The sequence below is a fragment of the Gnatocerus cornutus genome, chromosome 7 (genome assembly GCF_029298725.1).
Source record: "Gnatocerus cornutus isolate USDA-ARS CGAHR chromosome 7, icGnaCorn1.1, whole genome shotgun sequence".
In the NCBI taxonomy this organism is placed as follows: Eukaryota; Metazoa; Arthropoda; class Insecta; order Coleoptera; family Tenebrionidae; genus Gnatocerus; species Gnatocerus cornutus.
The window spans coordinates 10,466,806-10,483,163 of NC_142239.1; the positions used below are offsets into that span (position 1 = coordinate 10,466,806).

General features: G+C 35.3%; 3 protein-coding genes and 1 long non-coding RNA gene across 5 annotated transcripts in view; 3 read left to right on the plus strand and 1 right to left on the minus strand.

The window, feature by feature from the left end:
* Positions 1–1,367: 1,367 nt before the first annotated feature.
* On the minus strand, positions 1,368–2,460 carry Der-2 (Derlin 2). Its single transcript, XM_088041570.1, has 4 exons — positions 2,253–2,460; positions 1,961–2,194; positions 1,612–1,898; positions 1,368–1,566 (listed from the first exon to the last, which is right to left on the minus strand). Exons 1-4 carry the CDS (start codon positions 2,343–2,345, stop codon positions 1,449–1,451), a joined length of 732 nt encoding a protein of 243 aa, XP_087897696.1. The 5' UTR covers positions 2,346–2,460; the 3' UTR covers positions 1,368–1,448.
* A 509-nt stretch (positions 2,461–2,969) lies between these two features.
* Positions 2,970–4,384, plus strand: rdgBbeta (cytoplasmic phosphatidylinositol transfer protein 1). The gene is made up of 5 exons (XM_088041569.1): positions 2,970–3,101; positions 3,151–3,299; positions 3,351–3,447; positions 3,495–3,566; positions 3,613–4,384. Exons 1-5 carry the CDS (start codon positions 3,051–3,053, stop codon positions 4,105–4,107), a joined length of 864 nt encoding a protein of 287 aa, XP_087897695.1. The 5' UTR covers positions 2,970–3,050; the 3' UTR covers positions 4,108–4,384.
* Positions 4,385–6,850: 2,466 nt separating this feature from the next.
* The window catches only part of LOC148170864 (neo-calmodulin-like), a 52,381-nt gene continuing 42,873 nt past the window's right edge, over positions 6,851–16,358 (plus strand). For both annotated transcript variants that reach the window (XM_088041083.1, XM_088041084.1), the window contains exon 1: positions 6,851–6,984. In XM_088041083.1, the coding sequence (XP_087897209.1) occupies positions 6,946–6,984 (39 nt within the window). In that variant the 5' untranslated portion in view covers positions 6,851–6,945. The remainder of the gene's footprint in view (positions 6,985–16,358) is intronic.
* Positions 7,246–16,358, plus strand: part of LOC148170865 (uncharacterized) — a 29,984-nt gene continuing 20,871 nt past the window's right edge. Inside the window, exon 1 of the long non-coding RNA XR_015770386.1 lies at positions 7,246–7,305. This is a non-coding gene — a long non-coding RNA (uncharacterized LOC148170865). The remainder of the gene's footprint in view (positions 7,306–16,358) is intronic.

A 16,358-nucleotide genomic window follows, 5' to 3' on the forward strand; every position in this document is an offset into this window, starting at 1 on the left:
TTTAGACGAAATCACAAAAAAATAAGGAGAAATTGGACGAAAATCACAATGAGATTAGGGGAAGTTGAACGAAATCACAAGAAAATAAGGGAAAGTTGGACAACATTACAAGGAAATAAGAGGAAGTTGGACGAAATAATAAGGAAATTAGGGAAATTTAGACGAAATCACAAAAAATAAGAGAAATTGGACGAAAATCACAATGAGATTAGGGGAAGTTTAACGAAATCACAAGCAAATAAGGGAAAGTTGGACAACATTACAAGGAAATAAGAGGAAGTTGGACGAAATAATAAGGAAATTAGGGAAATTTAGACGAAATCACAAAAAATAAGGAGAAATTGGACGAAAATCACAATGAGATTAGGGGAAGTTGAACGAAATCTCAAGGAAATAAGGGAAAGTTGTACAACATTACAAGGAAATAAGAGGAAGTTGGATGAAATAATAGGGAAATTAGGGGAATTTAGACGAAATCACAAAAAATAAGGAGAAATGGACGAAAATCACAATGAGATTAGGGGAAGTTGAACGAAATCACAAGGAAATAAGGGAAAGTTGGACAACATTACAAGGAAATAAGAGGAAGTTGGATGAAATAATAGGGAAATTAGGGGAATTTAGACGAAATCACAAAAAATAAGGAGAAATGGACGAAAATCACAATGAGATTAGGGGAAGTTGAACGAAATCACAAGGAAATAAGGGAAAGTTGGACAACATTACAAGGAAATAAGAGGAAGTTGGATGAAATAATAGGGAAATTAGGGGAATTTAGACGAAATCACAAAAAATAAGGAGAAATGGACGAAAATCACAATGAGATTAGGGGAAGTTGAACGAAATCACAAGGAAATAAGGGAAAGTTGGACAACATTACAAGGAAATAAGAGGAAGTTGGATGAAATAATAGGGAAATTAGGGGAATTTAGACGAAATCACAAAAAATAAGGAGAAATGGACGAAAATCACAATGAGATTAGGGGAAGTTGAACGAAATCACAAGGAAATAAGGAAAAGTTGGATAACATTACAAGGAAATAAGAGGAAGTTGGACGAAATAATAAGGAAATTAGGGAAATTTAGACGAAATCACAAAAAATAAGGAGAAATTGGACGAAAATCACAATGAGATTAGGGGAAGTTTAACGAAATCCCAAGGAAGTAAGAGAAATTGAACAAAATTACAAGAAAATAAGGAGAAATTGGACGAAATCACAAACAAATAAGAGGAAGTTGGACGAAATAACAAGGAAATTAGTGAAATTTAGACGAATTCACAAAAAATGAGAAATTGGACCAAGACTGAGTGCAACTTTAGTTAATAAATAGTTGTTACAGTACTCATCTCAATTAATTAAGTGCCGTTACGATAAATCTTTTATTATTAAACAAGTATTACAAATTAATTTGGGATTTTTACACGGAAATTGTACGCTAAGTTAGTATCACTGGCGATTTTCCTGGGGGTTCACTTCTTGGTTTTGGTTGCCCCATTCGAACCCTCCTGGCCTGTCTTCCGGGGGCGGCGCGTAGTCCTCAGGTATCTCGTCGAACAGCGTCCGTCTAAAACACTATCTTGAATCTGTGGTGATTCAAGGAGACACTTACAGAATGTGTGGAGTGATCAGAATCCTGAAGCCCCCTCTTTGGTTTGGAAAAACATCCTCCATGAAGTAATAAATATGTCCCACAGCAATCCCCATTAAATCCACGTATACCGCGTTCCCCAACAGAAGCGAGAATCCCAATAAAACCCACGGTAGATAAGGAGCTTGGAAGTTTAGAAGCCCAAAGAAGTTCATTCGGACGTAGGGGTTTCGCCGCGACCAGACGTACACCAGCATTATTGTAAAGGCTTGGCCCAGAAACAATAAATTAACAAAAAAGGCAAAAATCTGACGAACTATTAAGGAAAAACAACTTCACTTGTTTGTTTTTCTTCATAATGAAAGGATACAATCATACACACGCCCCCAAATAGGAACATCATAACAAAATCCGCAGTCCTATTCCTAAACGAACCCTCCTCAAGCATCCTACAGTACCTATACGTGAAAATCATGTTGAAAAAGAAGTTGAAGCCAAAAGTTCCAAAGAACAGGAATGTAGTAATTAATCGCCATACTTGTCCTTGTTTGAGAATTAGGATTGGATTAAAATAGAGCTGAAAGGGCGACGCAAGCTCCAGTTGCTGGAAAGCAAAACTCCGTTAAAAACACGTCGTTTTAAGGGGGCAAAATTAGATTTACCACAGCTAGAGTTGTTATCACACAGGCGGTTGTATATGCCCTCGTGACCGGGGGCATATGTATATATTCATTCCGTAAAGTCTGATAAGCCATCTTTGACGAAACTATCACGAAGTGCCCATTTTCCGTGGAATTTCACGACTTGAAAGCCACATCAGTGGTTAAAGGTATCTTGTCACTTTTTGACATTGTTGACGTATGGTCTAGGGATTTTCACTCCTGCTTTAGTAACACACCGTAATTCTCTCCATAAATTCAAATGTTACCAAAAACGAATAAATATGAGCCTAATTATTTACCCAAAACCCAAATTTTAACGACGGTGACGTCTTTATTTAAATACACGACCATTAACTTTGCGAATTTGAGTTGGTGACCCTGACACCACGCACATGCGCTCTGTTTAAACAATCCAAAAAACTGCTCATTTTATGCGGCGATAACACTTATCAGCTACTTTAAAAGTCTAATTAAGCACGAGGGTTTAACTTCTTTAATCGTTTTTTTTTTAACCACGTAACATTACCGTCTGACCTTGTCGTCTCTGGTAACTTTGCTCCTTGAGATTGGTACGCCAATTTCTCTATCCGCGAATTAAAAAATAAATAAACTTCCAGAAATAAAAGTGGTGCCCCCATAACTCCCCATATTCCTCAAATCGTTAAAATTAACGCGAATTATGACTAATCCTTTGCATTTACTGTTTGCGTTGGCACCTCTGCACGCCGGCGCTGTCATTTGTTTAATTAAACGTCAAATTTTTGTAAACATTGTGCGAGGGTTTGAGGGGCTGCAAAAATGGTTTTGACGAAAGAATACAGGTTGTGTATGCCGATTACGGTGGAGGAGGTGAGAATTAAGGGTTGTAATCAATTTTTTTGTGAATTCGTTGTTGTAGTATCGAATTGGGCAACTTTACATGATTGCGCGACACAGTTTGGAGCAGTCTGGGGACGGCGAGGGGGTTGAAGTGGTGGAAAACAGGCCCTGTGAGGACCCTGTGCACGGGAAAGGGCAGTACACCGAAAAGCGCATTCATTTATCAAGGTTTTAGTTAAATTCGCCAATTTTTGGGGGGCTGATTCTCTGTCTTTTTAGCCGCCTTCCTTATTGGATCCAGGCTATAATCCCAAAGATTTTTTACGTCACTGAAAAAGCGTGGAATTACTATCCGTACACTATCACAGAGTACACAGTAAGTCCTCGTTTTTGGGGTTATTTTGATCAAAAAACGAATTTCAGTGCTCTTTCATTCCGCGTTTCCACATAGAGATGCAGACTCGTTACGAATACAACAACGGCAGTAGCGAAAACGTGAGTTTGATTCAATTCTGGAACTCCCATCATCACTCCTTGTCAGTGTTTAGGTTTGACCCCTGAGCAACTGGCTGAGCGCATCGTGGAGCACATCGACATCGCCTACGATGACCTAAGTCCCAAACACTACAAAGAAGAGGAGGACCCTCGTTTCTTCCAATCGAAAAAAACCAAACGGGGGCCTTTGGTTGAAGGTTGGAGAGGCAACCACACCCCCATCATGTGTTCTTACAAACTAGTCAACGCCTCGTTCGAAGTCTTCGGCTTCCAAACCAAAGTCGAGGATTTCATTCATTCCTGCATTCGCGAGGTTTTGCTGTTAGGCCACCGACAAGCATTCGCGTGGATCGACGAGTGGATAGAAATGACGCTAGATGACGTGCGTCAGTATGAATCAAAACTCCAGACACAAACCAACTCGTTATTGGCGAGTCAGGTTGGAGGGGGCGACGCCTCTGATAGTGTTCAGACTGAGATTTCGACTCCAAAGACACCGAAATCGCCTGAGGAGAAAAAGGGGTATTTTGCGTGGTTCTAGCAGGAGGTTACTTTGGAGGACTGCTGCGTTTTTGTTCTTTTGTTGGTACTTCATCTTTAGTTGCAACTAGTCGTGTGTACTTAGGTTTTATAGGTTGCTTGGATGTTACAGTTGGCGCCTAGGGAGTTTTATTTATTCGACGATTTTTTGTGCACTTGTTTAGCGAGAATTTATCACGTTTAGATATTTTTAAACACTCAATGTTGTGGGAGGGAAATTATTTAAGTTCCTCATATCAGGGTGATGTTGAATGATAATAAATATTGTGTAAAGTGAATTTTATTATTATTAAAATATTGGTTACGCTAATTTGGGCGTTTATTTCCAAGTTCTCGTGTCCTGACCCGGCGCATTCACCATTTTTATCTTTTTTTTATTGGGTTGTGTAAAACAGCCTTTCAAAGTTGGCATAATGATAACAACTGTAGGCTTAACAACGACATTAATAAAAACAAAAGAAAAAAATTGCATTGTAGATTATTATTATGTGTTCATTATTGGTAGTTTTAATGTCCCATTAGTAGTTCAACCGTTTCATTTTTTCTTTGGCCGTCATTGTACCACATATATAAAAAAAAAATATTACGAACGACACTATCATAAACAACTTCGGGATTTATTGCGTAAACTGTGGCCTTCAGACCAGTTAGTCGACCTTGAGACCCCAGAGGGGATGTTTTAATTATAATTAATTAGCTCGTAAATGAACTACAGTAGCGGCACCATTCTTCAGAACCCTTCTTAAGCCCTTTACTGGCTCACAAGATTTGTCGCAGGTAATTAACACACTGAACTATTGTGGCATCGCGACACGACAACATAACAGTATATTTTGCCCTTATTAAGGAACTTAATACTCTTATAATAAAGGACTTTATGCAATGAGGTTCGTTAAGGCTTTTTGCTCTATCCGCTGAGTAATAGGTATCTTTGTACATACTAAGAATAGTTTTGAAGAATGTCGACATCCAACTCGTATTTCGCTTAATAAGACCGAATGGGGAAGTAATTACTATTTGTAGTGGCGCGATTCAAGTTCTGGTTTGTAATGGGAATTGAATTCTAGACGCGTGGAAAGTGAATTATATTTCCTGGAGTAATTAATAATGGACGTTACGTAATATTATTACAGTCGCGTCCAAAATAAAGGTCTTGTGATCACATTTTTTCAAAAATTAAGCTGTGTAAAACAGGCTTTTAAAGTAGGCATAATGATAATATCATAAGCTTAACAATGACATTAGCAAAACAAAAGAAAAAAATTACATTGTAGGTTAATAATTAGGTTACAATATTAATTATAATTAAACGCAATTTTTTCTGCAGACAATTTTTGTAGGCGCCAGATTTAAAATGCGGCTCTGTGATTGGTCAATTCTAAACAAGAACTGACACATTTGTCGTCACCAAGTTGTACGAGCATCAGCTTTACTTGTTTTTGTTAGTTTCAGCGCAGATTAGCAAGTATTTTTATGTACAGTGACGGATAAAATGAAGTGGGACACATTTTTTCAAAATTGAGCTGTGTAAAACCGACTTTCAAAGTAGATATTTTTTTTCCCAAAAATTGAGCTGAGTAAAACCGGCTTTGAAAGTATGCATTTTTAGTGTAAAACCGTCTGTCAAAAAAGGCATAATGATAACTATTGTAGGCTTAACAATGACATTAATAACACAAAAGAAAAATGACATTATAGACACTTATTTAGTGTTTCGCTTGTTTTCTTTTATTGTTAAATGCATTTTCAATCTACACAGAAGGCACAGATTACTCTTTCTAGGTTAATAATAACTATTTATTATTAAGTGTTTATTGCTGGTAGTTATAATAACGTTCTATTAGTAGTTCAACAGTTTAATTTTTGACCGGGATTACAATGTCGTCCAAAACTACTTTTTTTTGCCTGCACTGTATATTATACAGTCGATTTACCTTTCAAATGCCCTCTTTGACAGTTATTTCTTTATTACAGGTTGGAATCTTGATGGATCAACTTTGGGAATTTTCAGATGACAAGGTTGGCATTACCCAGAATTTGACATTTGTAATTTTTGACATCAAAAGTGCTATGCATCAAAGCTACATAATTAATTAGTGTGTGCCGTTGAAGATGTCCCCAGTAATGAAATTTTCTTCAGACTCCACTGCTTTTTAAAACGGTAAGCCTAAAGCCCAATTTACTATCACCGCCATTGCAACATTGCAACGAACGAATTACACGATGAAAATTTGCAACTCTCGCGTTGATTTCATACTTCAATACATCATTTTTATGTTTGCAACCGGAAAGCAATCGCTCATGAATTCGCCTTTCGCACCTTTCAGGCTCTTCGGCGACACCCAATTTCCGTTCCGCGGCGGAAATACACCCAATAATACAACTCCCTGTCATTTTATCTTTTTTAAAATTTCTCCACAATTACAAATCGTCACCGGAGAACTCCGGCACGTGATCCGGGGTTGCCCGGCAACCCCTCGTCTGAACAGACACGGTGACGGCTCTTCACTCCCACCGACTTCAATGAAAATAGATCGCCGATGATTTACGCGAAGAAGCGCCGAACCGGAAAATGGAATCTGTTCGGCTCCGGCAGAGCCGAACCGGATTATTTTATGAATGAGCAGTGCCTGGCTCTCACTCGGTTAAAACAGCGGGGGCGGCGGCGCAACAAGTCTCGCCGCTTCCAGTATCTAGGGGCGGCTGCCATCTCTCCCGATTTTTACTTCTGTGCGCTGGTTTCCATCGCTCGGACGGAGATTTAGTCAGTCTACGGCGTGGCACTGCTCTGACCGGATTGTCGCCCCCATTTCTCCCATTTGTCTAAAAGCTCTCCACGATGAAGACCTCATCGTTTTCTTTGAGAGTCATGCGAAGGGTAAGGTTACCGTTGGATGTCGCTTCTTTTTCAAAAATTTACCATCACCATCAGCTTTTGCCGTCACGAGATTGTTGTGCCTCTTCAGCTTTTGATGTTAAATGTTGAAGCGGCCAGATCACCCCGGAGGACCCCAAAGAGTCGATACTTGCGGGGGGCGATTGTCTTTTGTTTTACTCTCTTGTTAAATGGGAGACGGGGGCGGGTCGACGGATTATCAATTTTTTATTGGGCTTGGAGGAATGGGGCGGGGCACGAGTCATGGCGACTCGAGGGGAGGTCACGTTCTGGACGGGGATTGGCCCCACCGAAAAAGGAGAAGTTTAACCTCAAATTGAGATTTCGAATTTGCTCGTCTCCAAATTGTCGCTCCGCCAAGTCGTAAAAATCTGTCATAACTTGTTTAAGTAACGTATCCTGAGGGATCGATGGAAGTTTGTATGTAACCTCAAGACGCCCTCAATTTAAACCCCTCCAGCGCTAATTACAACGAACCCGTCATTCTAACACTGCTAGTTCAACATAATTCGCAATCATAATAACGCATTAAAGTGACGCAGCGTCTCCACGGTTAATCTAAATAATAAAATCGCGAAAAAATTTTATCATCATTATTAACAATTGTGCATGATAAAATTGATAAAACTTATTTCTACAAAAACAAAATCAGCTTCCATGTAAAAAAACTACGTTTTGTTTTAAAATAAACTTAAAAAGTTTGTTTAATATAAGCTCAAAAACAGTTTATTTAACCGAAGCGAAAACAAACAGCCATAAGAATTATTAAACAATACAAATTGATGAAAAAAAGAGTTACTAATGTAATGCATTAAAAAAATGTCAGGGCATCGAAAAATTTACTAGTTTGGGATGAAATTCAACAATTTTGTATCTCAATTATACAGACCTAGCATCAAAACTACAAAAATTACAGGTCCGAATGGAAAATTTTGGAAATTTTTGGCCCCGCTTGAAAATTAAAATTTTTAAAAACTCTGTTGTTTAAAAAGTTTGAGATTTGGTGCAGAGAGTCAACTAGTTAGAAATAGTAACTTTTTTAAATTTCATTGCCTTAGCATCAAAACTACCGAAATTACAGGTCCGAGTTAAAAATATTGTAAATTTTGGCCCGTCTTGAAAATAAAAATTTCTAAAATTCGTCTCTGTTGTTCAAAAAATTTGACATTTGGTACAGATAGTCAACAAGTTAGAGGCATTATTCTCTCTAAATTTCATTGACCTAGCATCGAAATTACGAAAATTACAGGTCCGAATGTAAAATATTGGAAATTTTGGATTTTGTACAGATTGGATTTTAGATTTGGTACAGATGGTCAACAAGTTAAAAGTAGGAATTTCTCCAAATTTCATTGACCTAGCGTTCAAACTACTAAAATTACAGGTCCTAATGGAAAATATTAACTTTTAGTTCGTCTTAATAATGAAAATTTTTAAAATCCGTTCCTGTTGTAGATTCGTTTTATATTAAATTAAAATGTAGTAAAAGTTTTTTTTGTTTTTGAGACAAAATTACACAAAAATTTAAATGAATTTACTTGGGCGCCACTGATTTAAAAGTGAATAATAAATCGAGTTGCTGGTTGCTTTGGAAACAAGTCATTCCAGATGCGTTTTTTGCCAGCGGTGTAGAAAATATATGGACTTAGGTTAATTTTACCTTGTTAGTTTTTGATTTAAAAATTGGTTTTTCATACATCATACTTCTTCTGGGATAGCACAGAACTTTTTTTTACATGCATTTTAAGAACACTCTGTATATTTACTTATATTATTAAAAATTCTTCTCATCCATCAATTCCAACATTAAGATGACAAAATTGTTTATTTAAGTTTCGTTCTGTGCATATAAATTTTATAAGGGTCGGTAAATTAGTGTAATACACAAGATCTGGTATTACATTGAAACAAAACGTAATTTTTTAATAGTTTATGTCATTGTTTCCTCCTTCATTGAACTCGAACGACATTCGCAAGTGAAGGAATTCTTCGAAGGGTTCATACATACGAACGACTTTCATCCCCCGGACCGGAATGACATTTTGGGGGATGAGGCGTTTCACTTTCCCATTTGCCTGGCGGTGGGCCAAACGCGGGAATTAACTGTCTTGAACTATTGATTACTATCAGAGATAATTTTACATCTTTAGGGTTGTGGATGAGAAGTTCGTTCTACGACAATTTTTTATTTTCTTTCCGGAAAATTCGGTTGGCAAGCCTGAGTTCCTCCTATGCAATTAATCAAGTGTGGTGTGGATGCAACAGGTGCTCCGGAGCCTCGCCGTCTCCTTGTTGCAGGTGTGCTCCAGAGGGCGGAAACTCGGGTAATTGTTCTTGACGGAATCGATAAAAAGCGCCCCAATTCCGGTCACAATAAATTTGTCCGATACGGTCCTTGGCTGCCTTCCATCTCGCCTTTTTTAGTTTTTATCAGCGGGTGTATATCGAGTGATTAATGGGTATTGCGGGGCGTGTGTTCCTGGAAAGTAGTCGATTTATCTGTAACACTTCCGGAATTGTGAACTTGACTCGGGACGAGCTTTTAATTTTTTTTTATTTTGGTTTCAAGTTTATAGCACTCGGAATGAGATTATGATCGTATTTACGACGTTCTACGGGTTTATCTCTTACTAAAGACATTTATCGTTATGAGTTTGTGCGGATTTTTAGTTATTTCCTTTGATTTCTCTGTTTAGATGTGGCGGTTTTTAGGGGTAACTTTTCCGGAAGGGAGCAAAGTTTGTGAATACAACTCTCTCGTAGTTAACTTTTACGAGTTTGGCAGCGTGTATATGTGTGTAGTTGCAGACATTTTATTGTCGCCCCAAATTTCTACTATTTAAATTAGTTTCACTCCAAATTAATTAAACTTAAGGATTGTAAATAGAGAACGAGGGAAACACAGAAAGTGGAGTAAACACCTGCAAAAAATTCAACAGGAAACTTTAACATGCTTTCTGATTAATTAATAGATTTCTATCCGCTGCAACAATGAGAGAATGTCACTGGGGATTAACATGTTTTTTTTTCTGTCTTGCCGAACCTTTGAATTAAATTTGATTAATGGCGGGTTGTGCTCAAGAGAATTCTTAATCTGACAGCTATTTTTAGAATTAAATGTTATTACGCATTAGTAAAAAAAATGAATTTTTTAGATTCTTCAGTTTTTGAAAAGTTTTTGCTCGTCTTGAAACTAAAAATTTCTAAAATCCGTCTCTGTTGTTTAAAAAATTTTAGATTTGGCACAGATGGTCAACAAGTTAGAGATAGTAACCTCTCCAAATTTCATTGTTTTAGCATTATAACTACCAAAATTACAGGTCCGAAATTGGAAATTTTTGGCCTCTCTTGAAAGTGAAAATTTCTAAAATCCGTCTCTGTTGTTTAAAATATTTGAGATTTAGCACAGATGATCAACAAGTTAGAAATAGTAACCTCTCGAAATTTCATTGTTTTAGCATTGAAACTACCAAAATTTACAGGTTCGAATGAAAAATATTGGAAATTTTTGGCCCATCTTGAAAATGAAAATTTCTAAAATTCGTCTTTGTTGTTCGAAAAATTTAAGATTCGGTACCGATAGTCAACGAGTTAGAAATAGTAATCTCTTAAAATTTCATTGGCCTAAAATCCCAACTACGAAAATTACAGGTCCGATTGTATAATATTCGAAATTTTTGGTTTGTTTTGAAAATGAAAATTTTTAAATTCCGTCCCTGTTGCTCAAAAAATTTGGGATTTAGTACAGATGGTCAACAAGTTAGAGATAGTAACCTCTCCAAATTTCATTGTTTTAGCATTATAACTACCAAAATTACAGGTCCGAATAAAAAATATTGGAAATTTTTGGCTTCTCTTGAAAATGAAAATTTCTAAAATCCGTCTCTGTTGTTTAAAATATTTAGCACAGATGATCAACAAGTTAGAAATAGTAACCTCTCGAAATTTCATTGTTTTAGCATTGAAACTACCAAAATTTACAGGTTCGAATGAAAAATATTGGAAATTTTTGGCCCATCTTGAAAATGAAAATTTCTAAAATCCGTCTTTGTTGTTCGAAAAATTTAAGATTCGGTACCGATAGTCAACGAGTTAGAAATAGTAATCTCTTAAAATTTCATTGGCCTAAAATCCCAACTACGAAAATTACAGGTCCGATTGTATAATATTCGAAATTTTTGGTTTGTTTTGAAAATGAAAATTTTTAAATTCCGTCCCTGTTGCTCAAAAAATTTGAGATTTAGTACAGATAGTTAACCAGCTAGAAATAATAACCTCTCCAAATTTCATTGACATAGCATTGAAGTTACTAAAATTACAGGTTCGAATGGAAAATTGAAAATTTTTGGCCCGTCTTAAAATGCAAATTTCTAAAATCTATCCCTGTTGTTAAAAAAAATTGAGCTTTGGTACAGATCGTCAATACGTTAAAAATAGTAACTTCTGCAAATTTCATTGTTTTAGCATCAAAACAACCAAAATTACAGGTCCGAATGACAAATGTTGAAAATTTTCGTCCCGTTTTGAAAATGAAAATTTTTAAAATCCGTCCCTGTTGTTCGAAAACTTTGAGATTTGGTACAGATAGTCAACAAATTAGAGATAGTAACCTCTCCAAATTTCATTGTTTTAGCATTAAAACTACCAAAATTTACAGGTTCGAATGAAAAATATTGGAAATTTTTGGCCCATCTTGAAAATGAAAATTTCTAAAATCCGTCTTTGTTCGAAAAATTTAAGATTCGGTACCAATAGTCAACAAGTTAGAAATAGTAATCTCTTAAAATTTCATTGGCCTAAAATCCCAACTACGAAAATTACAGGTCCGATTGTATAATATTCGAAATTTTTGGTTCGTTTTGACAATGAAAATTTTTAAATTCCGTTCCTGTTGCTCAAAAAATTTGAGATTTAGTACAGATAGTTAACCAGCTAGAAATAATAACCTCTCCAAATTTCATTGACATAGCATTGAAGTTACTAAAATTACAGGTTCGAATGGAAAATTGAAAATTTTTAACCCGTTTTAAAAATGCAAATTTCTAAAATCTATCCCTGTTGTTAAAAAAATTTGAGCTTTGGTACAGATAGTCAATAAGTTAAAAATAGCCACTTCTGCAAATTTCATTATTTGAGCATCAAAACAACCAAAATTACAGGTCCGAATGACAAATATTGGAAATTTTCGTCCCGTTTTGAAAATGAATATTTCTAAAATCCGTCCCTGTTGTTCAAAAACTTTGAGATTTGGTACAGCTAGTCAACAAATTAGAGATAGTAATCTCTCCAAATTTCATTGCTCTAGCATTAAAACTACCAAAATTACAGGTCCGAATGAAAAATATTGGAAACTTCTAGCCCGTTTTGAAATTTCTAAAATTTGCAAATGTCTAAAACTCAGTGAAAAATCGACATCCAATCCAATTAAAACGCGCTAATGAAACAATAACGTCATTGTTTTTTTATCCGCACAATTCAATCACAACGAGCAACTTTATCATTCTGTTAATTTTACATGTTTACCAACTTACATTGTCCAACATATTTAGTTTTGATTTAAAAAAACAGCCTTGAAACACATTTCCAATAAAATTTCGTTTATGCTACGAAATTGTTTACTTTTTATTGTATGTAATTCAAAAACAGTCCGACACAATACATCTTTTTTAAACGCTTTTTACTTTATTAATTGCACCTGAAACAACTCTGGAAAACAATACGAAATTATTAAAATCTGAGTCTCATTTTACTGGATTTAAACGTGCAGGATTTGCTACGTAAATATTTAACTTGTAAATCAACGAGCTTAATATTGGAGGGAAACAGTTATTAAACGTGCCATTAATGTGTGCAGCGTAAACTTAGTTCAAGAGTTTTTGTTAACATCATCCGGCAGGTAGATATTAATTTCGGTCCCAGGACGAGTCGAGATTGAAATTTATTTCTGGAGGGTAAACTTAATCATTTCATAATCATCATGATTGAGATTAAAGTTTAAGACTTTTTTTAACGCCCTGTATATCTCGATTTTATCCCAGCAGAACTCTCAATTAGGTATCATAAACCGAAGACAAAAGTTTTTATTTCTTGTCTCGTCATAAACGCCGCCCCCGCCCTTTCGCCCACTCCATCATCTCGAAATCCACCCTTACGACACATGCCATGACCAAACTTGCAGCCCTCTATAAAAATGGCAAACTTATCAAAGTAAATATAATCAAATTTTAGCATCCGAGTTTTGGTCCAAAGCCAACGAATTCCGCCAGTATACAGAGTGCTTCTAAATTCCGGAATTAAGTCATAATTCATCGTTGGAAATGTAACCACACACTCTATTGTTCGCATGGAAATTGTTCCGGTCATAAAGGTTATTGCGCAATTTTAATTGCCATATTAGCCTTGACACGATTCCAAAGCCCTCCTTGAAGTGGACGTGCTTTTTAAAATAGCGGATTACTGCCGGCGGCTGTAATTATCGGCATAAAAAGTTTTATTAATTTTTCTTCGAATTATCTCAATTAGGAAAATGGGGAACAATCTTACCAACGTACAATTATAAATAATGCGAAGAATCGACCTCTGATATTCCCCAGAAATAGACTTTGCTTTCCAGGCGACCTTTGTCAACGACAGGATATTAAAAATTAAGTTTTTCGCTGCTTTTCAACACGCTCCGAATTCAGTGCTTCAATACAGCTCGATTTTAATATCGGAAGTAAAATGACGTTTTATGTGCTCATTAAAATTGCTGCAACTTTGTAACGTTGCAAAATAAAGGCTCGTTTATTTGACGACGGTGGTAATGGGATTGTGTCCAATTTTTGTTCAGGGCCGCAATTACACAAATTGGGTAAATGTAAAACCTTGCTTGGGGTAATTTCGCGTTTTTAATGGGAAATATAAAATAGTGGCGTGCGGACGAATGGGACATCTAATTAATTAGGAATTAGAGGTGGGTTTGTGCGTCAGAATTTTTTGGCAAAAATAAACCCGTTGTCGATTTTTAAGTTAATATTCATACGAGCAGTTCGGACTTTTCTACTATAAGTTAATTAAGCAGAGGACTTGAAATTGGATTAAGTTGAGCTTTTTAATGTCGTTTTCTAGCACAGCTGTGTTATTAAAGTAATGTCCGAACTCGGTGTAAATTTCATTATTTTATTCATGCCTTGTCGGTGATTAGTCAAGTGTCTTTAAAAAAACAATGAAACTTTAATTAGGAAAAAATTAAGGAAAATTCTCGCGAGGCGCCTCCACCATTCTGATTCTCTGAAAAATTAAGAAAAACTTTGGCCAGACTTTAATTGCATTGCTTCGAAGTTACTGTGAAAAATTAACGATTCATGGAATAAAATAAAGCAGTGTTGTTGTCTAGCTCAAGAGACTTTATTGTGTAATGAAAGGAAAAAATGACCTAGATCCATAAAAGCGCCAAAGAATAACATAAATATTTTGTTGGTGTTAACTAAAGTTGAGAATAATGCAAATTCTCGACGATATTTTTCTTTATGGTGATAGAATTCTGGATGTGGACGATTAAAAAGCGGAATGTATGCAAAATGCACTGCTTATTTCCATGTTATTGGTTACTACTTGTAAGTGGAAAAATTTGTACTGTTTCTGAGTCCGGATCTGAAGTCGGTTTTGCTCTATCAGGTCCCCGGATTCACAAATTACATTTTAGGTTTCACTGAACAAAATTTTCTTTTTTTTACTTCTCCAAATTTCTTTGGTCTAGTATTGAAACTACCAAAATTACAGGTCCGTACAAAAATATTGTAAATTTTTGGTTCGTTCTGAAAATAAAAATTTCTAAAATCCGTCTCTGTTGTTCGAAAAATTTGAGATTTAATACGGACAGTCAACAAGTTAGAGATAATAAGCTCTCCAAATTTCATTGACCTAGCATCGAAACTATTAAAATTACAGGTCCGAATATAAACTATTGGAAATTTTTGGCTCGTCTTGAAAATGAAAATTTCCAAAATCCGTCCCAGTTTTTTAAATAATTTGAGATTTAGTGCAGACTCTCAAGTTAGAGATAGTAACCTTTCTAAATTTTATTATTTTAGCAGCAAAACTACTCAAATTACAGGTCCGTACGAAAAATATTGTAAGTCCTGAAAATAAAAATTTCTAAAATCTGTCTTTGTTGTTCAAAAAATTTGAGATTTGGTACAGAAAGTCAACAAGTTAGAGATAATAAGCTCTTTAAATTTTATTGATCTAGTGTCGAAACTATCAAAATCACAGGTCCGAATATAAACTATTGGAAATTTTTGGCTCGTCTTGAAAATGAAAATCTCTAAAATCCGTCCCTCTTGTTCAAATCAATTGAAATTCCGTACAGATAGCCAACAGGTCAAAAATAGTAACTTTTCCAAATTTCATCGTTTTAGTAGCAAAGCTAAAATATTTAAAATTTTTGGCTCGTCCTAAAAATGAAAATTTCCAAAATCCGTCCCTGTTGTTTAAATAATTTGAGATTTAGTACAGACCCATAACAAGTTAGAGATAGTAACTTCTCTTAATTTTACCGTTTTAGCAGCAAAACTACTAAAATTACAGGTCCGGATGGAAAATATTGGAAATTTGTGGACTGTTTTGAAAATGAAAATTTCTAAAATTTGTCCCTGTTGTTTAAATAATTTGAGATTTGGTACAAACAATCAACATGTTAGAGATAGTAACCTTTTCAAATTTCATTGTTTTAACACGAAAACTACTAAAATTACAGGTTCCGATGGAAAATATTTGAAATTTGTGGTCTGTCTTCAAAATAAAAATTTCTAAAATTCGTCTCTGTGCTTTAAATAATTTGAGATTTAGTACATAGAATTAACAGGTTAAAGATAGTAACCTCTCCAAATTTTATTGTTTTAGCATCAAAGCTACTAAAATTACAGGTCCGGATGGAAAATATTGAAAATTTGTGGCCTGTCTTGAAGATGAAAATTTTTAAAATTCGTCCCTGTTGTTTAAATAATTTGAGATTTAGTACAGACTCATAACAAGTTAGAGATAGTAATTTCTCTAAATTTCATCGTTTTAGGAGCAAAACTACTAAAATTACAGGTTCGGATGTAAAATATTGGAAATTTGTGGCCTGTCTTCAAAATTAAAATTTCTAAAATCCATCTCTGTGCTTTAAACAATTTGAGATTTGGTACAGACAATCAACAAGTTAGAGATAGTAACCTCTCTTAATTTTATCGTTTTAGTATTAAAGCTACTAAAATTACAGGTCCGATTGGAAAATATTGGAAATTTGTGGCCTGTCTTCAAAATGAAAATTTTTAAAATCCGTCCCTGGTGTTTAAATAATTTGAGATTTGGTACAAACAATTAACAAGTTA

Excerpts from the sequence above, each read along its gene's own strand:
- Der-2 (XM_088041570.1), bottom strand. The coding sequence starts at position 2,345 with ATGGCTTATCAGACTTTACGGAATGAATATATACATATGCCCCCGGTC. Across the intron at positions 2,195-2,252 it reads TGATAACAACTCTAGCTGTG|CAACTGGAGCTTGCGTCGCC; the intron begins GTAAATCTAATT and ends TTTGCTTTCCAG. Across the intron at positions 1,899-1,960 it reads TTGGGGGCGTGTGTATGATT|ATTTTTGCCTTTTTTGTTAA; the intron begins GTATCCTTTCAT and ends ATAGTTCGTCAG.
- rdgBbeta (XM_088041569.1), top strand. The coding sequence starts at position 3,051 with ATGGTTTTGACGAAAGAATACAGGTTGTGTATGCCGATTACGGTGGAG. Across the intron at positions 3,448-3,494 it reads ACACTATCACAGAGTACACA|TGCTCTTTCATTCCGCGTTT; the intron begins GTAAGTCCTCGT and ends AACGAATTTCAG. Across the intron at positions 3,567-3,612 it reads ACAACGGCAGTAGCGAAAAC|TGTTTAGGTTTGACCCCTGA; the intron begins GTGAGTTTGATT and ends ACTCCTTGTCAG.